Source organism: Periophthalmus magnuspinnatus, chromosome 9, assembly GCF_009829125.3.
Source record: "Periophthalmus magnuspinnatus isolate fPerMag1 chromosome 9, fPerMag1.2.pri, whole genome shotgun sequence".
In the NCBI taxonomy this organism is placed as follows: Eukaryota; Metazoa; Chordata; class Actinopteri; order Gobiiformes; family Gobiidae; genus Periophthalmus; species Periophthalmus magnuspinnatus.
In genome coordinates this window covers 14,473,369-14,492,023 of record NC_047134.1, presented here as the reverse complement: position 1 = coordinate 14,492,023, position 18,655 = coordinate 14,473,369, and the positions used below count along the sequence as shown (strand labels likewise).

Here is an 18,655-nt window from a genome sequence, read left to right as displayed (position 1 = left end):
GTATCCACCTTCTTCTAAAGGTAGCCAGACAGCCCGTTCGCTTTATGCTTCCCCCCAGCTGTTAGATGGACACTCATTTAATGGTAGTAAGTGTATCCCGGGGATTGTAAATACCCCATAGACCCTCTGACCCAGTTGGGATCCTGTCTTTGCCTCTTTCCTCTCACACACCCTCTGCTCGTGCTCGGCATGGTCATGTGATTGGCTGCCGCCTGCCCAGCCCCGAGCCACAGAGCATCCTTCACTTGAATCAAGATCTGCACCTGCCGCACCAACTATCTGCTCCATGCTCTGCTCACACCGGACACACCGGACACACCGGACCATCAGAGACGACCACCGAGACAGACGGAGGTAAGTGCATTTGTTGGCCTATTTATAACGCAATATTGTGAAAAATCAAACTTATTAAAGACCAGAAATTAAAGTAAGCTTGACTTGTTTTTGCTCGCAATTTAGTTTCTGTGTGAGTGTGTAGCATATTTTATTTATGTGTAAAAGTAATTATTTTTAAAAGTCATGCTTAATAAGTGTTAGATTTGACCTAGTTAACTGGACTACTGGACTATATTTAAAATTACCTTAGTTTATATGCAACAATATCCAACACTGATATTGTACTGTTGCATATGTTTAATTGGAACGAGGTTTGAGTAAAAGATGCAGATTGATACACACTATAGGACACTTACAGCCAACAGTCGTTTAACCATTATGAACACCTATATATTGATGTGATGTTGCAGGTAATGGGCACTCTACGTGACCTTCAGTTTGCCCTGCAGCTGAAGATTGAGGAGCTGCGACAAAGAGACACTCTCATAGACGAGCTGGAGTTAGAGCTGGACACCAAGGATGAGCTCATCCGCAGACTTCAGGAGGAGCTTGATCGCTACCGGGCCACTATCCCCCTTCCAGGACCTTGCACAGGTTACTACAGTACAGAAAGCTTAGTGCACTAGTTGCAAACAGCACCCTGATATAACCCTGTATTTATTCAATAGATTCAATAGCTGAGGAGGACGATAAACACAGATTTAAAAGGAAAACTGTAATTTCTGAACCTTTCACTTTGGACCAGATCACATTTTCTCACAAGAGCCCTGAGACAACTTCAGAGTAAGCAAAATTCATCTTACAAGTCTATGCCTTGCAGTCATTCCTTGCGCTTACACTGAATTTTGTGTATTTAACCTCTTTGTCCTCAGGTCTCAGAAATTGATTAAAACTGCCTTTCTGAAGAGTGACTTGTTGAAGCACCTTGGTAATGGAGAAATAAACGCAATCATCGCCACCATGTATCCAACCACCATCAATCAAGGCTGTTATGTCTTTCAAGAGGAAACCATTGGATCACGGGCCTATGTTTTAGAAGGTAAATCAATATTTGGCTATGTGAGTCGCTTAGGGAATATTTATAAGTGTCAAATGAAAGCAAGGTTACTGTGACAGTGTCATCATATGAATTTCCTTTCCTGGCCATACTGTATCTGATTCAAATGGCACGGTGTTCCATGTGTTTGGAAAGGTAAAAAGGGAGGCATTTAGAAATTAACCGACCCCCACAGATGTTTTGTTTCTAAATGTCAGTGTACAAAGAAACATGTCTTGTAACGCATGAATGTCCCCAGTATCCTGCCTGTGTTTGTCCTTGAACAACATTTTACAACGCAGAAACCATCTCATGTTTTGTTCACCTTGTTGCGCTAACATAGAGGGAAGGTTGGATATGAAAAAGGATGGCCTTAAGCTCCAAACAATATTCCCAGAGGAGGTGTTTGGAGAATTGGCCCTTCTGTATAACTACATGCACAGCTATTCTGTGTCAGGTAAGGCTTTCTTTTTTATTCAATATACAGTACATGTTTCATCCTGTTAATTAATCACATATTACATTGAAAAATTGAAAAACTACTGAAAGTAATGTTATGGCTACAGATTTTTGTTAGTATCTGCATAGCTATAATTTTAAACGGTGCTTGGTTTGAAGTTCAGCAGCTATTTTCCAATGAGGATATTAGGATTGAAATTAAGTTTAATTAAACCATGTAAAAGATAATCATTTCCGTTTGCGGAAGCTTTGGAGGGAAAGTCACTGTGGGTCATTATAAATTTACAACATTCTGCATTGTAAAGTATGGTGGTAATTATGGAATAGGAAATCGTGCTGAAATCTGCACTCTCTAATAAAGGAGCTCTTATCTCCTGCTCTTTGCCAAAAAGCTGTGACTGGCTCATTGTTTTGCCCTGTTCACCTTAGTCCATTGCAGGATATGTCAGAGTCACTACAAGGCTGCTCAATACTTCAGTACATCCTGCTAATGTCTCCCCCTCCACTGCCACGGGCACCTCCTCTGTCACCTAATCTGCCGCCTCCTCTTTGATCCTTACAGCACAAACGGACAGCAAACTGTGGGTTATCGACCGCCACAGCTACCAGGCCACACTTATGCAGAGTGTTCTCAACAGCCTGCCACGTTCAGAGGAGCTCCTGAACAGGTAAACAGCAGTACGATACATTTGATCCAACCAGCCACGGCCAGGTCTGATATGCACCTTTTACACAATACCATCACTGTCATGCAAGCGTGCACAGCATTAGAATAAGACTCCTCCCACCTGCACAATAATGTAATATGTTTACTGATTAAACTGAGAGACTGATGGGATTACAGCTAACTTTGTCTGAAATTCTTACAGTAAATGGTTTGAGTGCCATTTCATCTATTTTCTGTCTGCAGCGTGCCCTTCCTGCAGACATTGCCTGAGGATGTCATCATGAAATTGTCAGATCTTATGGAAGAGGTGCATTCTCTGTATTAACTATAATACGTTAAGAGATTCTAAAAATGGAAATACCAAACGGAAAGCAATGTTAATCGCATATCAATTATACAATATATGTTATATTTGTATTCTAAGTCTTTCCCTGTTTTAACATGAAATATTCAATATAATATCTCTCCTTTAATGCTGATCTAACAGATTATAAATCATCTGTATGTTTTCTCATAATGAATATCTATGTTGTCCTAGATGCATTTTGCAGAAGGAGAGTACATCCTCAGACAAGGAACAAAAGGAGATGCATTTTATATCATCACTACAGGCCAGGTAGGGTTGTCTTAGATGTACTGTGGCAGTGAGTCTTTCAGGATGAAAACATTGTACAAAGAGGACCAAATGTCAGTGATGGAGCAGCTTTAGAAATGGCTTTATGACTGTGATAATTGACTACAGCTTGTCTCCACAAGGCTCTCTCTCACTGCCCTCATTTCTTTGTGATTTACCAGGTGAAAGTGATAGAGAAGAAAGACAGTGACAAAGAGGAGGCAGTTGTGTCCATGCTTTCAGAGGGACAGTGGTTTGGAGAGAAAGCTCTTTTAAGGTAAAAATAAAGAACATCAAATACTTCATATATTTTCTGATGTTTTATTATAACATGCTGTTTTTATGGTTATCAGAGAGGAGGTTCACACAACAAATGTGATTGCTGAAGGAGATGTGACATGTTTGTTGATAGACAGAGAGTAAGTCTAATTAAAATGTTTTGACAGCCTTGCACACAGTTTTAATATTTTACTTTTACAATACATGATAAACTGCATTATATACAATGTGATAAGGTTGTTCGAAAAAACACAGATACTAATCAATACTGAAACTGGGACCGTAACTATATACTCAATTGAACAGGTATCGATACTGAAGAAAATTACTTTGACTGTTCTTGGATAGTTTTTGATTGATCTTGACCTTTATCAGAGCGGACATAAGACCATATGGTGATATCAACAAAACTACTATTATTCTATTGTAAATTTTGGTATTGACACTAGAATATGATACAGATAATCATTTATATTCTAGCTAGAGTGGATACTTGCTGTATTATATTGTGCTCAGTATGTATTCTAAAGCAATTTACATATTTTCATTTTCAATATGATGTTTATTTTACAGGACTTTCAAAGATGTTACTGGTGAATTGATGACAAGTCTAGATGAGTCTCAGCGAAGCCAACATCATGCATTTCAGTGTGTATTGACTCAAGATATAAATTGTCATCTAGAATACCTCAATTATGATCCAATTCCTTCTCATTGACATAGATCCGACAGCTCTGATCTGGCCTCATCCCTGGCTTTAAACGATTTCCAGGTGATACGGACATTGGCGATAGGGGAGTTTGGTCATGTGGACCTGGTGAGATACTTATTGATGATTACACATGATGGCACATCTCTAGGCGCCACTGCTGTTGGAGATTCTATGTTTCTATAATGTAATCCAATAAATTCCACTTTGGACAGGTGCAGACAAGTGACAAGAGTTGTTTTGCAATGAGGGTCCTCAAAAAGCAGCTAATCCTCAGCAGTGGTCAACAAGAGCATGTTCTGAGGGAGAGAGACATCTTGATGAAGGCTCATTGTCCATTCATAGTCAGGTACCAGCACTTCAGCAGATTACGTTTTGTTGGATTTTGTTTGGTTTTCATTGATTACATGTGATGGATGTTACAAAGAGAAATGTGTTTGTTGCAGGCTTTTCAGAACACTACAGAACGCAGACTGTTTGTACATGCTGACAGAAGTGGGTGCTGGTGGTGATCTTCTTTCACTCCTGAAAGAAAAGTAAGCCTAACTTAAAAGCGCACTACATGACTTTTTTGCTGGATGGTGAACATGCGTGTCTCCATGGAAATGTTATTGCTTTGCCTGGAATGTTCCTCAGTACGACATTAAACCTATATATCCTGCATTAATCAATGAAGGGTTTTTATTGCTCAAAAAATACATTGAAAAACATGCATTCCTGTGAGCGGACTCATCTCTCCACAGGACTGACTGGTGATTTGATAGTGTCACCTGTGTGTCTCCATGGAAAAGATAAGTTTAATCTCATACTTTGAAACATTACAGGCAAAGCAATAACATCTCCATAGAGAGTGGTAGTTTCATATAGCACCTTTAATATGTATGGAAAACAAACTGTAGTTGTGTTTTGGATTCAATTGTGTCATTTTTAGTCTGTTTGTACCCATGTTTATCCTTTATCGAAATGTAATATCTCTAAAAAGGTGATTTTAGTTGTAATGACAATAGTTATTCTATCCTGATGGCCTTGTGATTGTCATTCTGGTGTAAATACTCAGAGCTCTGATGGTCTGGGGAAGAGGAGAGACTAGGGGGAAACGGAGAAGAGACTTGCTTGGAACACCAGAAGGCTGTCAGTCTGTGGGCCCTGTCCTGTCCATATCGATCGTAACAAAGAATAAACCTTTTTTGTATTTCATAACTCCCCAGGCTTCACAAATGGATTATTAGTCTTCAAGAGTTATTATTTTTCCACAGCCTTCATCTTTATCATGGCTCGGAAGTAGCATTGATGATATGTAAATACCCATTTTAGCTGACATAGTTGGTAGTAAATAAATCTTTCTTATGATGGAAATATTAAGATTTGATGGTTTAAATAACAATAATTTATCAGTAACAGAACTAATGCTTTGGTAAATGTCTGCACGTTTGTTTGGCCTTTCACATTTCTGTATCTGTTTCAGAGGAACACTGGATGACAGCAGCACCAGGTTTTACGTGGCTTGTGTTGTGGAGGGTTTGACCTTTCTCCACTGTCGAGGTGTCATTTACAGAGATGTCAAACCAGAAAATGTTGTTTTGGATGAACATGGATACGGCAAACTGGTATCTTAACTCGATTCAGCATTAAGAAATGACAAAAAATATGATCATGCTTGAATAGAAATGACTAAGCCTTATTGCAGCATGTACAAGTGCTATCCAGTCATTGCATCACAAATACCATTCAAGAATAAAGTGTTTAATAATAATGCTAAAACAAACACACACAATCCTTTGAAATGTACTGTACTACTTTATTTTCAGGTACTTATACACAGATTTCTTGAATTGATTTGCATGTGATTTTCTTTAGATTGGCTCTGGATGTCTAAAGAAACTTGACATGTCTAAGAAAACGTGGACTTTCTGTGGTACACCAGGCTATTTGGCTCCTGAAATCATTTTAAACCAAGGACACGGCGTATCTGCAGATATGTGGTCTCTGGGGGTCTTTGTGTTTGAACTGCTCAGCGGTCGGTGAGCCGTTCAGTTTAGCCTCATTTTTCTTCCTCATTTCACCAGGTGTGGGTAAGATTCATAGATCTTTCTTTTTTTGTCCCCAGTCTCCCATTCTGTGGCTTTGAACCGATGATGATTCTCACAGAAACCATTCGTGGCATTGATCATCTTGACTTCCCCAAAACCATTAGCAAAAGCGCCTCAAGTCTCATAAAGAGACTATGCCGGTACATTTATTCCACAATGTTATTCTACAAACCAAAACAGCTCAGATTTTCTTTGCATGCCTTCAAATACAAGCATGTCAAAGGAATAGTCACAGTATCCCACTTATGAATCTTTATTTTATTTTTTATCTTCCATCAACAGGAACAACCCTTCAGAGAGACTGAGCAGTCAAAGAAATGGGGCCAAGGACATTCACAAGCACAAGTAAGAGGCCGATATTTCTGTGAAGAAAAAGAAAAAAACTGCATGGCTTGAAACATGGATGTACGACATATGAAACGTTTATGTTATTTCATATAGATGGTTTGAAGGTTTTGACTGGGAAGCACTTTGCAGACTAACATTACCTGCACCCATTGTTCCAAAAGTAAGGCCTTCTTTCATTTTGAGGCAGTTATGCTGAAAATATGAACTACTGATATTATTATTATTTTACATTTCAGGTAAATCTCCCCTTGGACAGCCCTTCATCTAGTCATTACCTTGAGGACTCAGGAGAGTTCTACACAAGCTGGGATGAATTCTGATTTCATATTGTTACCATCTGTTACTTGTTTCAAAATACCAATCTTGTTATATCTTGTTAAATAAACTAAATGGTTACTGATTATTAAGAAACTGTTTGAGTTATCTGTAAGTAAAACTGTCACTAACTGTAGTAGTATATTTGCTCAAGTGAATTAGAAACACACAACTGCAGTGGTGGAGCGTAAAACTGTACTTCAGTAATGCAAAAGTAGTAATGTACTTAAGTATAAATGTTAGGCATCTGTACTTTACTTAAGTACGATGTCTGTGTAAACCCTCAGTCCTCTAGGTCTGATCCATAGTAAAAGACGAAGTTTAAATCTGTCAACGGGACAAATTGTTGAAGGAGTGAAGACTGCTCGCTTTGCTGCTCATCCAAGTTGCTTCTTCAGTTCTGGATTCTCAGATTACTGGTGGACACTGCCTTATATCTGTCTGAAGGGAGGCACTAACTACACTGAAATTGTAAACAGCTATTGTCTCCAGTTTTAGCCTTAACGACACTATTCAACCGTTAATGGCCTCCTATTGTTCTTTTTATTTGCGTTGGGTCTGAGGATGGAATAGACTGGAATCTCATACTGTAAAGTTTTTCAGACACACCTATTTCAAACCTACAAACACTTTAAGACAGAAACTGGTCCACCAAAAGGACAAAATCCCAAGCTATAAACAAAGTAATGTGGTCTACTCCATTCAGTGTAGTGAAGAGTGCAGTGAGCGGTGCATTGGAGGAACTAAACCACCACTCCATAAGAGAATGTACCAACACTGTCGCGAGAGTTCCTCTGGAGCACAGTTTACTGTACATCTCCATCTCAAAGACACTGACCACTTCTGAAGATAGTGACATACAGATCTTAGCCAGAGAAAAGAAATGGTTTGAGAGGGGACTTAAAGGAAAGACAATCCTTCCTTAAACAGGAATGGGGTCTAAGACATCATCTCTCACAGATCTATGATTCCATCCTCAGACCCAAAGCAAACAAAAATAACAATAGGAGGCCATTAACGGTTGAATAGGGTCATTAAGGCTGAAACTGGAGACAATAGCTGCTTACAGTTTCAGTGTAGTTAGCTCCTCCCTTCAGACAGATATAAGGCAAAGTCCACCAGCACTAGACAAGAACTGAAGAAGCGGCTTGGATGAGCAGCGAAACGTCTTCACTCCTACAATGTCCAGTTGACAGTTTGAAACTTCGACTTTTGCTTTACTTAAGTACATTTTAGAGTTGATACTTTTTACTTTTACTTCACTACACTTGAAAGAAGATATCTGTACTTTCTACTCCAATACATTTTTGAAAAGGACTGAAAAGTAAAAGTATTTGTTTGAGTTTGAGACCTCCTGAAAAGACTGGGGCTTTTAAGTGTAAAACCTAATTAACTCATGGGTGTGAAACAAAAGTCACTCTGCTTTGATATGTATGTAGCTTTGTGATTCTGCTATAAATACTCAGAGCTCAGATGCTCGGGGGGAGAGACGCTTTGAACGCTGGAACACTGCCGATCTGTGGTCTGGACAGGCCTGGACCCTGTCAAGAGATTTTATAGTATTTTTCTACAATTGCTGCAGATACACTATTATTTGATTGATCATAGGGTGCTCCCGTTGTCATGACAACAATGGACACAGAGCCAGGGACAGTCAATAGTTTGGATATGAGGGAGGTAGTGTGAACGAATGAAAATAATACAACACTTATTTAAATCAGCTGTTATTGATCAGGCTAGAACGCTTAATCACAGATGATTCACTTGGCCTTTATTATTCACATGTTTGGATGACTGTTGACACATGATGACACTTCCTAATACTTTTCTGTACTTTTGTAGAAACTTTGATTTTGAGCGCTATCCCGTGTGAGCTGGTCACGTGACAGGGCGCTCCCTCGTGCGCTCCCTCGTGCGCTCCAGACCAGTGTGCGCTGGACACTTGGCTCTGCTTCAAAGTTTCAGCTCCAGAGTGGTCTGTGGAGGAAGGATCCCTGTGCTATGAAAATGTAGCTCAAGATAACTAAGCTGTTACTATTCTTCTGTTGTTGTTTTTTTTATTATTTGTCTCATAAAACTAGGTTTACATTGCAAATAGAACATTTATGGGAAAGGTATAGTTATTATGTAAAAACGTTCTTGCAGTAATTGAATTATGTAACTATCACTTTAAAACTGTGTGGCGCCTTGAGGAAGTTAAGACTTCACAATTTTAGCTTTTATTTTGAAACGTCGGAGCGGAAGTGGCACTATCTCTAACTTGCTGTGGCTCCTGTGGCTGATGATGGCTCTGCTCCAGTGACTTGGGACCTGAGCCTGGATTAAAAGTGCTCCTCCTAAAACTACACAGGTATGTAGCTTACCTCTGTGTCTGATCGTTTTAAAAACAATATAGCTGTAAATCAGAGTCTTTATCTTGTGTAGCTTTTGCATGTTTTCCATTTAATCAAGTATAACTTTGTGTAACTTGGACAGGACTGGAAACTTGGAGAGTGAGCTTGCTGCTGTTGTTGCTTGCACGAGTCTTGCAGAGTTACCTTCTTTTTACAAGTAGCTTCAAGTTTCAACGCACTTACAACTAGAAATCAAACTTGTTTCTTAGTTTGCAGGGCGTTAATTTGTGATGCTTTTGGTTTTACTCCTTGAAGTGACGCAGTGACACGTCGCGAGCGCATACAGTGGAGTGGACGATAGAAGAGACAAGTTTTGTTTTTATTCATTAATTATTTTTATCAGCTGGTAAAATGTGAAGTATGTCTAATAAATATGCAAAAATATACCATAGTCTAAAGTAATAATAATATAGTTATGGTGTGGCACTTGCAGCCTATGAACTCCCCATTCATTTATGTAGTCTGTTATTGTACTTGGTGTTTTTGTGCAGCCTACAATGATGCATGTCATGTGGGTGCACTATTTTGTTGTCATTCCAGGCAGGATAATTACTACTTTCCTTCCCTTTGTAAATCTCCCTTCATTTTGACATTTCTTGCATTCTTGTGTCTGAACCATCATAGGCTTATTTAAGTTTGGTGGGTGTTTTGGTGTTTGGTTTCCCTTAATCAGCATGTCTAGAGACTCTGGGACAAGTTAGATGGAAGTTCAGATGGAAAGGTGGAAAGGTGTCATAGTAGAGGGCATAGCAATAACATTCATGCATATAGGCCTAGTACCCTAAGTTTACCTCTGCATAAAAGACACTATGGATCCAGCTGGTGGTTAGAGCCAGCTCTAAAGATTCTTTCAGTGTGGTCTGAACTTGATGCTCTGTGAACAATAGACTGCAGTAAAATGCACAAATGTGTCTTTGTGCACAGTTCTGGTTTGGTTTCGACTCTTAACAATGCTGTGAAGGTGAGGTTTTCTCCCTCTCTCCACCCCTTTCCCACTTGTTCCTGTTCTTTACACTTCATTTGGAAAGTGTTTGATTTGGTCAATTTTGTTGCCTAGTTAGCCTCACGTGTCTGGGCTCAGCACAGACCATTCACCCCACCATTTTTTTTTGGCGAACTGTGAGTTGAGTTTGTTCCCCTCCCTCCTGCCACCTCCTGTAGCTTTTTGAGTCAAAGCGGAGCATTCCCCAGAGCTGCTCTCATCACCACAGAGATGCTGCTGGCTACTGTACTTGAGCTTCATGTCTGCTCTTGGCAGACATCTAACCTACAGCTTCACACTTTATAACAGCATGAGCATGTGTTGCATGTTGCTTTGCAAAACCTGTGAGCAGTTTAGTCCTAACTTACCGAAACTGCTAAATACATTAATGAAACCAGTTCTCAGTTTCTTTCTGGAGCATTAATGACATATCTTCTGCATTACACAATAGTTAAATTACAGTTTTGAGCCTTGTCCCAGCATGTCAGTAGTAGTGTATGTGCTCAGGCGCGCCTAGGACTGGGTACAACTTGCTCCCCTCCTCCATGGGAATTCTCCTTCTGCTGCTACCAGGTATTTGTCGATTTCCTACTTGGACAAAACTACTAACAACAGGATTTGCATGAACAAACATACATGATACATGACATTTCTAAAAACGAAGAACTATACCAAAAATTCTCAAACTTGATTTAAATTCTAAGACTTGAATAAAACTTGAACACATGCAGACTTTGATACCACAATGTTTATTAAAAATATTTCTTTTTCATGAAATAGAATATTAGTTTTGCACACAAGAGTCATTTATTAATAAATGTTATACTAGTTCTGATAAATATCACAACCATTTAAAATTTATACCTGCTCATATGTATCTAGTTATGATACTCATTTTAGTATTGATTCTTTTGACAACCCTAATATTTTTAAGGTTTGCTCTTGAAAAAGTTAATTGAAAAGGCGTAATAGTCTGTGTCAGGGGCTTTAATGAATGGGAATGAGAGAGGCAGAGACAACAAAGCAACGACCAAACGACAGGAAGTTTCCTTCACAACTAGTTGTCGATTTGAAAACTTGACCCACCCTTTGAAGTTGATAAGAAGATCTTTTTGCACTATTACACAAGTAGCATTGTTTTGAAAATGCTGCTGCTCGCAAATGTCACTTGGGAAGACCGTGGCATCATTTTTTCAGAGAGAAAGAGTAGCACTGGCCTGGACCGAGTGGAGGGGGGGGATGACATCACCCTATTATTGGGCACCAGGCAGAAAGTGGGTGAGAGGTTGAGGGGTGCTCTCGGAGGGGATTTGTGGATTCCTGTGCAAGTGAATGATAGAGTGCTTTAATGGTTCAAAGCCTGACGTATAAGAGTCTAGTGGAATAGCTCTTCGCTCTGTGCTATGTGCCCCTCAATGATAACAATGAGGCAGGTTTGTTCAGGTGGATTCAGGAGTTTTTGCAGTTCAAATTCTGATTTAGGGCCACATTTAGTCATGCTCAGCCAGTCCCTTTTACTTTCTGTTCTCTCTCTCCCTCCCTCTTCAGGCAGTCAATTGCCAACTTTAGCTTTGAAGAACACCTTTTTTTTTTTTTTTTACATAAGCCTGTCATGATATCAAATTATTATGGGTGTGCATATTGCTGAAGAAAATATAGACAATAACCAATAATATTTAAATGAATTGACTCTACCAAATATATTTTAAATGTGTTATATTGTTTAAACCTTGAGCTGCAATTAATAAATATCAGAATGAAACACTTAGTTGTTATTCAAGACTACAAAGAAAAAGTACCCACGTTAAATATTTGCCCCTAAAATTATCGTTTCATTTGTCATTTATTGACAATAAGTTGATATAGTAACTATCCTGACAGGTCTACTTTTACAAACCGAATGCTGACAACAGTATCCCTCATTTATTGTTATTCACTTTAGATGTTGTTTTTGTTTTTAGAATTGATGTTAGAAATCTATTATGTTGTAACATTTTCTATGATTTTTTTTTTATCTTGGACATAAAGCTGAGACTAATCCTCCACCCAAATATTTATCAAAATCCCAGAGAATGATGGTGCTTTTGTTTACTCTCATAATTGCTTTGGGGATTTCTTTATTTAGGAGTTCTGGGAGCCTGCCGTCCATCATATTTTGTGGTTTATATATTTTCTATGCATTGTGTAAAGTATATATTTTATCTACTATAGTTTACCAGTACATTTTCTCTCTTTTTCAGAAATGCCTGTTCATGACTGGTTATTTTCGCTTCGCTCAAACTGGAGACTTAAAGTTTCTGAATCCGAGAGTTCCCGAAGCATCCTGCCGTCACTGCCCTTGTCGACACCTTCTCTGTTAGGTTTAGGAGCTTTGGCCTCAGTCACTGCGTACTGGTTAGTGACCCGCCCACGACCCATGCACCCCATAGTGGATCTACAGGCACAGTCCGTGGCTGTCAATGTGAGTAATGTTGATCACAAACAATTCAGCCATTTCTATATCACCATTCTTACTTATTCTAACCCAAGTACTATTGAAAACATCTTATTTTACTTCTTCTAGTTCTGCTTTCATTTTCTTACTACTATACTATACAAACCATTCCTGACCAAAACTACTTTATACCTTTTTGAAAATGGATTTTTGTAAATCTTTCTTGTAGGGAGATCCCTGCTGCAGAAGGTCGGCTCTTCTCAAGGATGACAAACTGCTGGATTTTTACTTTGAGGACACTAAAACGTGGTACGACATGTTTCAAAGAGGCCTCAGAATCTCAGGTGATTATATATGATTGTACAAACTTACATGGTCCTAATTAATCCATATTATTCAACATTATTTGATATGAAATTTGTTTTTTTCGGATACTGATATAATATGCAATGAATAAACTATTTGACTATTTTGTTGTTGAGGTTGTATTCATTAGTTTACAGTGTTTTTTCTTCACATTTCTTGTGTTTGTGAACCACATTTGATTGATTATGTTCAATTTACGGTAAGTTTGATCACATTTGAGTTCACTAGTTTTCTTGGGTTAGTCATTCAATATGCAACTAGTGAAGTGCATTGTACAAGAGTCTGTTTGTTGTTTGTGTTTCTCAGACGGTGGCCCTTGTCTTGGCTACAGAAAACCTGGACAGCCATACGAGTGGATCTCCTACACCGAGGTTTCACTAATTGTGCTTTATGTGCTATATTTGTTCCCGAGATCTAGCTGCTTTAGTGACTCAATGTCTCCAATCTGTCAGGTGGCAGAGCAGGCGCAGCTTCTGGGCTCTGGGCTTTTGGCCAAAGGGTGCCTACCGAATTCCAGTCAGTTTGTTGGGATATTTGCACAGAACAGACCAGAGGTATGGACTCGATGTACATACAGTATTATGAGCGACTCATCAGGTGGATCAGAGAGCATCAAACCTGCTTCAAGTTCAACCTTTTATTTTTCTTTGTTGTCATTCACTTTTCTCTTCTTATTACTAATTATATAACCAGTAAAGGCAAAGAATTTATTACTACCTTCTACACACTCTCTCCTGAAACCTGTATTGATCAATTTAATTTCTAAAAACACAAATGCTTGTTTATTTTCTGTGTTATGTATTCTCATGATGGAATATACATTTGCCTGACCAAATGTTGTGTCTTTCTGTCTCTGTCGCCCTCTACTGGAAGTAGTGGACAATCTCAGAACTGGCCTGTTACACTTACTCAATGGTAGTAGTGCCTCTGTATGAAACTCTGGGGCTGGAGGCAATGGTGCATATCCTCGATCTGGGTAAGTTAGCTTGGCTTGTATTGCATGATGCTAAAATCAAACAAAACACTTCAGAGACCAAAAAAAACTGAAGGGTGAGTGCATCACTGTCAAGTAAAATGTACCTGTGGCTTACCTTTAACATTCAGTCTGTACTTCCTCCATTTACCTACTAACCAGAGTGAGAACACTCCATGAGCTGCTGTTTAATGCTCGTCTTAATCATTGGTATTTCCAAACTTTGTCAATGCCACTACTGCCTAGTACATATACCCACTTGTAACTTGATAATGAGAAAATTAGGAAAAAAAACTATTGGCGGTCAGTATGAAAATATTTAAGAGATTATGTTTAGATTATATTTAAACAACATTTACACAGAACATTGAGCTTTACTGCTTTGCTTTGCTTTTCTTTAATACACACAATTCAAATATAAATTTAGTGTTGCATACCATCTGTGTTAATAGGTCTAAAGTCCATACAAACACATAACAAAACCCAGTTCTGTGTTTTTCAGCTGAGATTTCATTGGTGATTTGTGATCGTGAAGAAAAAGCAGCATCTCTTTTGGAGAACAAAGAGAAAGGCCTGACCCCTAAACTGTCCTGCCTGGTCCTCTTCAATGACTTCAGTGATACCTTTTTGGAGCGAGCCAAGAAATGTGACGTGGAAGTGCTTAAATACACACAGCTCATAGTAAGGAGGTTTCAAGTGGCAGTTTCCCTTCACCTTATTTGTTTTAAATGAGTCATTATTATTGTCAGGAACTGGGGAGAGAGAACCTCCGAGATCCTGTGGTGAGTTCACTGCCTTTTTCATTAAACAGTAAATACCTTATGGCCCTGCAGCTGCTGGGATGACAGCTTTATTGATGCTTAGCTTTATAAAGATATGATTAACAGCGGAGGAAGTTTGTTATAATTGCATTGTTATATTTTATTGCCTGCTCCAGCCGCCCAAGCCTGAGGATCTGGCAGTGGTTTGCTTCACCAGCGGCACCACAGGTAGAGTCTGTTACCATCTGCATAAAGACTCCATGTCATTAGACAAGTGTCCTCCTTTGCCCACTAACAAGCTGTACTTTTCTGTGTGGCACTCTTGTAATGTCCTGTTTATTTTTTCTTTTCCAGGAAAACCTAAGGGAGCCATGCTCACCCACGGCAACATCGCCTCCAACACTTCCTCTGTTATTAAGATCCTGGAGGTCTGTGTCTACACTTCTGCACTAATTGAGAACAGCTTTTTTCCAGATACCATCCCTCACAACAATTTGTCTCCTCTCTTTAACTGTCCTATTACCCGCTGTGCTTAATGGTATGATTAATTGGTTGTGTGATTGCTCGCGTCGCTGCAAGGTTGTTTAACTAATTGCATAAAGATTGGAGAAGTTGTTCGAACTTTATGTGTCCCTGGTGCATTGCTCATTTTACACTCTCTAATCTCACAGGGCTATTTTGTGATTCGACAAGACGATGTGTCAATCTCCTATTTACCTCTGGCACATATGTTTGAGAGGATGATCCAGGTAGATTTCACTCTTCCCTCACCTGTTATTGGCTATGAATATATGTTATTGTGAGCTCACACTTATCCAGTTTAAGTCCTGATGTAGACTTGGATTGGTTCTGTTCTAGTCCCAATTTAGTCTAAATTTTGTTGTGGTGTGAACAAGAAGTACTGCATGACCCCACATCTCTACTAATGCCATTTTACATTGTTACTCTCATTAACACATGTCTGAATAGATGTTTCATTTATAGTTATTTGCTGGTGGTTGCCTTTGTGTGCACTGTGTTAAATTGTGTTAAATACAACATATATTTCAGGTGTCCATGTTCTGTCATGGAGCTCGAGTTGGATTCTACCAAGGTGACATTTCTCTCCTGATGGATGACATCAAAACTCTCAAACCAACCTTTTTCCCTGTTGTACCTCGCTTACTTAATCGAATCTATGACAAGGTCAGATCATTTTGCATTTTTTAAAAACAAATCTCGCTGTAGACTTATATTTGTGTGTGCTGCTTCAGGTTCAAGGTTCAGTGACTTCTCCTTTGCGTCGAGCTTTGTTGAATTATGCTGTAAGAAAGAAGCTAGCGGAGCTCAGCAGTGGAATTGTACGCAATAACAGTCTCTGGGACATACTAGTGTTCAAGAAGATTCAGGTTTGTAAAACATACACATTGTTTTTGGGTTTTGCTTCATCTGATATGTAATGTTAGTCATGTTTAGATTTGGTTCTGTTTATCACTTTGTGAAAAATGAATGATCAGTTTGTTATGTTTTTTAGCATTATTAAGTACAAAGTTTTGGACATAAGTTGGAAAAACTATAGAAATTGATACAAATGTGTCTGCTGACTACTACTACTACTACTACTACTACTAATAATAATAATGCTGGAAACGAGGCTGCCATTCTGCACCTTCAGCCCCTCCGACCACCACCAATCAGTCACTCACGCACACACCACATTCATACTAGGCAATGCGGATGAAGTGTCTTGCTTAAGGACACAATGAGAGAACTTGGTCCAAGTGGGAAATGATCCTCCAACTCTAACCACTGAGCCACGGTCGCCCCACTACTGTGTATGACAGAATTATATTTTGTGTTTCCTTTAGGCTAGTCTTGGTGGTAATCTCCGTTTTGCCCTCACTGCGTCGGCCCCCATCTCCCCCGCTGTGTTGTCATTCCTGCGAGCCACTCTAGGCTGCCTCATATTTGAGGGCTATGGTCAGACTGAGTGCACAGCCGGCTGCACTTTCTCTATGCCTGGAGACTGGAAAGCAGGTATGCAGCGTTACAATTAGGGTCAATTTTCTTATTGTACAGTGTAAAATCTGTCGGTCATCCAAATGTTTTTTCTGTGTTTTAAGGTCATGTTGGTGCTCCATTGCCTGGTTCCATGGTTAAACTGGTGGATATTCCTGAAATGAACTATTTAGCCAAGAATGGAGAAGGAGAGGTGAGCTTTAAGACAAACATTAATTATTCAAGGATTTTAAGTGATGTAAAATTAGGACCTTTGCCACACTAAATGTTGTATCTTCTGAATGGTCAAAAGTCCTACGAAACTATTAATTTGACTGATGAGGCATAGCATTGTGAGAAACCAGGCCCGCCAACTATAAATATCAATAGTGACCTTTTAAATCCAATCCCCATCACTAAACCAGATATTCTCCCAGTCATTTTATGTCATTTGTAAAAATTTAAAGAATTTATGCCAAACTTTATTTTTGTAGATCTGCACAAGAGGCCCGAGTGTCTTCAAGGGCTACTTAAAGGACCCAGAGAGAACAGCTGAGGCATTGGACAGTGATGGCTGGCTACACACTGGAGACGTGGGCCAGTGGCTTCCTGTAAGATAATTAATGTTGATTGTGTATTTTTGTGACAGATTTTCTCTATTACTGCTGGTATTAATGTGTGCATGTCTGTGATTTTCTAGAATGGTACCTTACGCATTATTGACCGGAAAAAGCACATTTTTAAGTTGTCCCAAGGGGAATATATAGCTCCAGAGAAGATAGAAAATGTCTACATGCGCTGTGTCCCTGTCCTCCAGGTTTTTGTGCATGGAGACAGCTTGGAAGTAAGACCTGAAAGATTGTATTCCATGATGCCATAATTTATCATTCATAAGTTATTGTATTGTATTTATTGTCCTCCATTAGTCGCATCTCGTAGGAATAGTGGTTCCTGATCCAGAGGTGTTTGTTGACTGGGCTAAAGAGCGAGGCTTTGTGGGATCTTACCAAGAGTTGTGCCAGAACCCTGTAAGTAGCACTCTTACATAAGTTATATAGTTGTAATACATAGTTTTATTAATTGTCTTTTATGTTTAACTGAATAAATGTTTAGGATGTTAAGAATGCTGTGCTGGAAGACATGAAAGCTGTTGGAAAAGAAGCAGGATTGAAGTCATTTGAGCAGGTTAGCATTGTTTGGTCAGTCACCTTTTAATTGTTTCTGTTAGGAAAATTACCTGAATGTGTCACTCATATTCAAGGTGAAGGATCTGTATTTGCACCCAGAGATGTTCAGCATCGCCAATGGCCTCCTCACGCCAACACTCAAAAGCAGACGCACAGATATCCGCAGAGTTTTCCAAGAGCAGCTTTCAGCCATGTACAATAAGAGTAAAATCAAGAGTTAAAACTAAATCTAGTAATGGATTATTCACCCACCTGAGCCTTAACTAATCTATGACAGGATATATGTGGTTTGGGCTCATGCTTCTGCACCTTTCAGATTAAGTTTCACTTTTACATAACAGAGACCAGAAATCTGGGCATCTTCTTGCCTGACATGAGACTAATTCAAAATGTAACATTTTGGGAAACTTGCTGAAAGCACGAAACACAATGTTGTAACACACTTTTCTACCACATGCATAAAATGTAAATGCTGGTTTGACAAGATGAAAGATCATTTTTGTAACTTTTCAAAAGAAATGTTCTTTAAAGTGTTTTATAAACCAGTGAGAAATGTAATTGAGTAAACTGATAACAATAGGACTAAATGTAAATACTGTAAATCTGTAACAGACTGATTTCAGTAAAGAATAAATCACATATTTAATTGTTTGTAATGTTTTATTTTGAAAAAAAGGGTATACCTGATGTAATTTGACTGAAATAGCACACAATTTAAGCTTAATAATCA

General features: G+C 39.0%; 2 protein-coding genes across 2 annotated transcripts; both read left to right on the top strand.

The window, feature by feature from the left end:
- Positions 1-249: 249 nt before the first annotated feature.
- prkg1l (protein kinase cGMP-dependent 1, like) lies at positions 250-6,942 on the top strand. Its single transcript, XM_055224105.1, has 20 exons — positions 250-354; positions 747-930; positions 1,005-1,119; positions 1,209-1,375; positions 1,716-1,829; positions 2,394-2,499; positions 2,742-2,805; positions 3,037-3,114; positions 3,294-3,388; positions 3,465-3,530; positions 3,964-4,038; positions 4,114-4,207; positions 4,315-4,448; positions 4,546-4,635; positions 5,565-5,706; positions 5,957-6,120; positions 6,207-6,329; positions 6,472-6,534; positions 6,631-6,697; positions 6,774-6,942. Exons 2-20 carry the CDS (start codon positions 750-752, stop codon positions 6,855-6,857), a joined length of 2,022 nt encoding a protein of 673 aa, XP_055080080.1. The 5' UTR covers positions 250-354; positions 747-749; the 3' UTR covers positions 6,858-6,942.
- A 2,155-nt stretch (positions 6,943-9,097) lies between these two features.
- On the top strand, positions 9,098-18,621 carry acsl2 (acyl-CoA synthetase long chain family member 2). Its single transcript, XM_033972805.2, has 20 exons — positions 9,098-9,202; positions 12,468-12,688; positions 12,891-13,005; positions 13,334-13,398; positions 13,480-13,581; positions 13,904-14,003; positions 14,503-14,681; positions 14,750-14,782; positions 14,938-14,989; positions 15,116-15,189; positions 15,433-15,510; positions 15,812-15,946; positions 16,015-16,149; positions 16,609-16,777; positions 16,864-16,952; positions 17,233-17,349; positions 17,439-17,582; positions 17,665-17,766; positions 17,852-17,923; positions 18,000-18,621. The coding sequence occupies exons 2-20, from the start codon at positions 12,470-12,472 to the stop codon at positions 18,144-18,146; spliced, it is 2,127 nt and encodes a 708-aa protein (XP_033828696.1). The 5' UTR covers positions 9,098-9,202; positions 12,468-12,469; the 3' UTR covers positions 18,147-18,621.
- Positions 18,622-18,655: the final 34 nt, after the last annotated feature.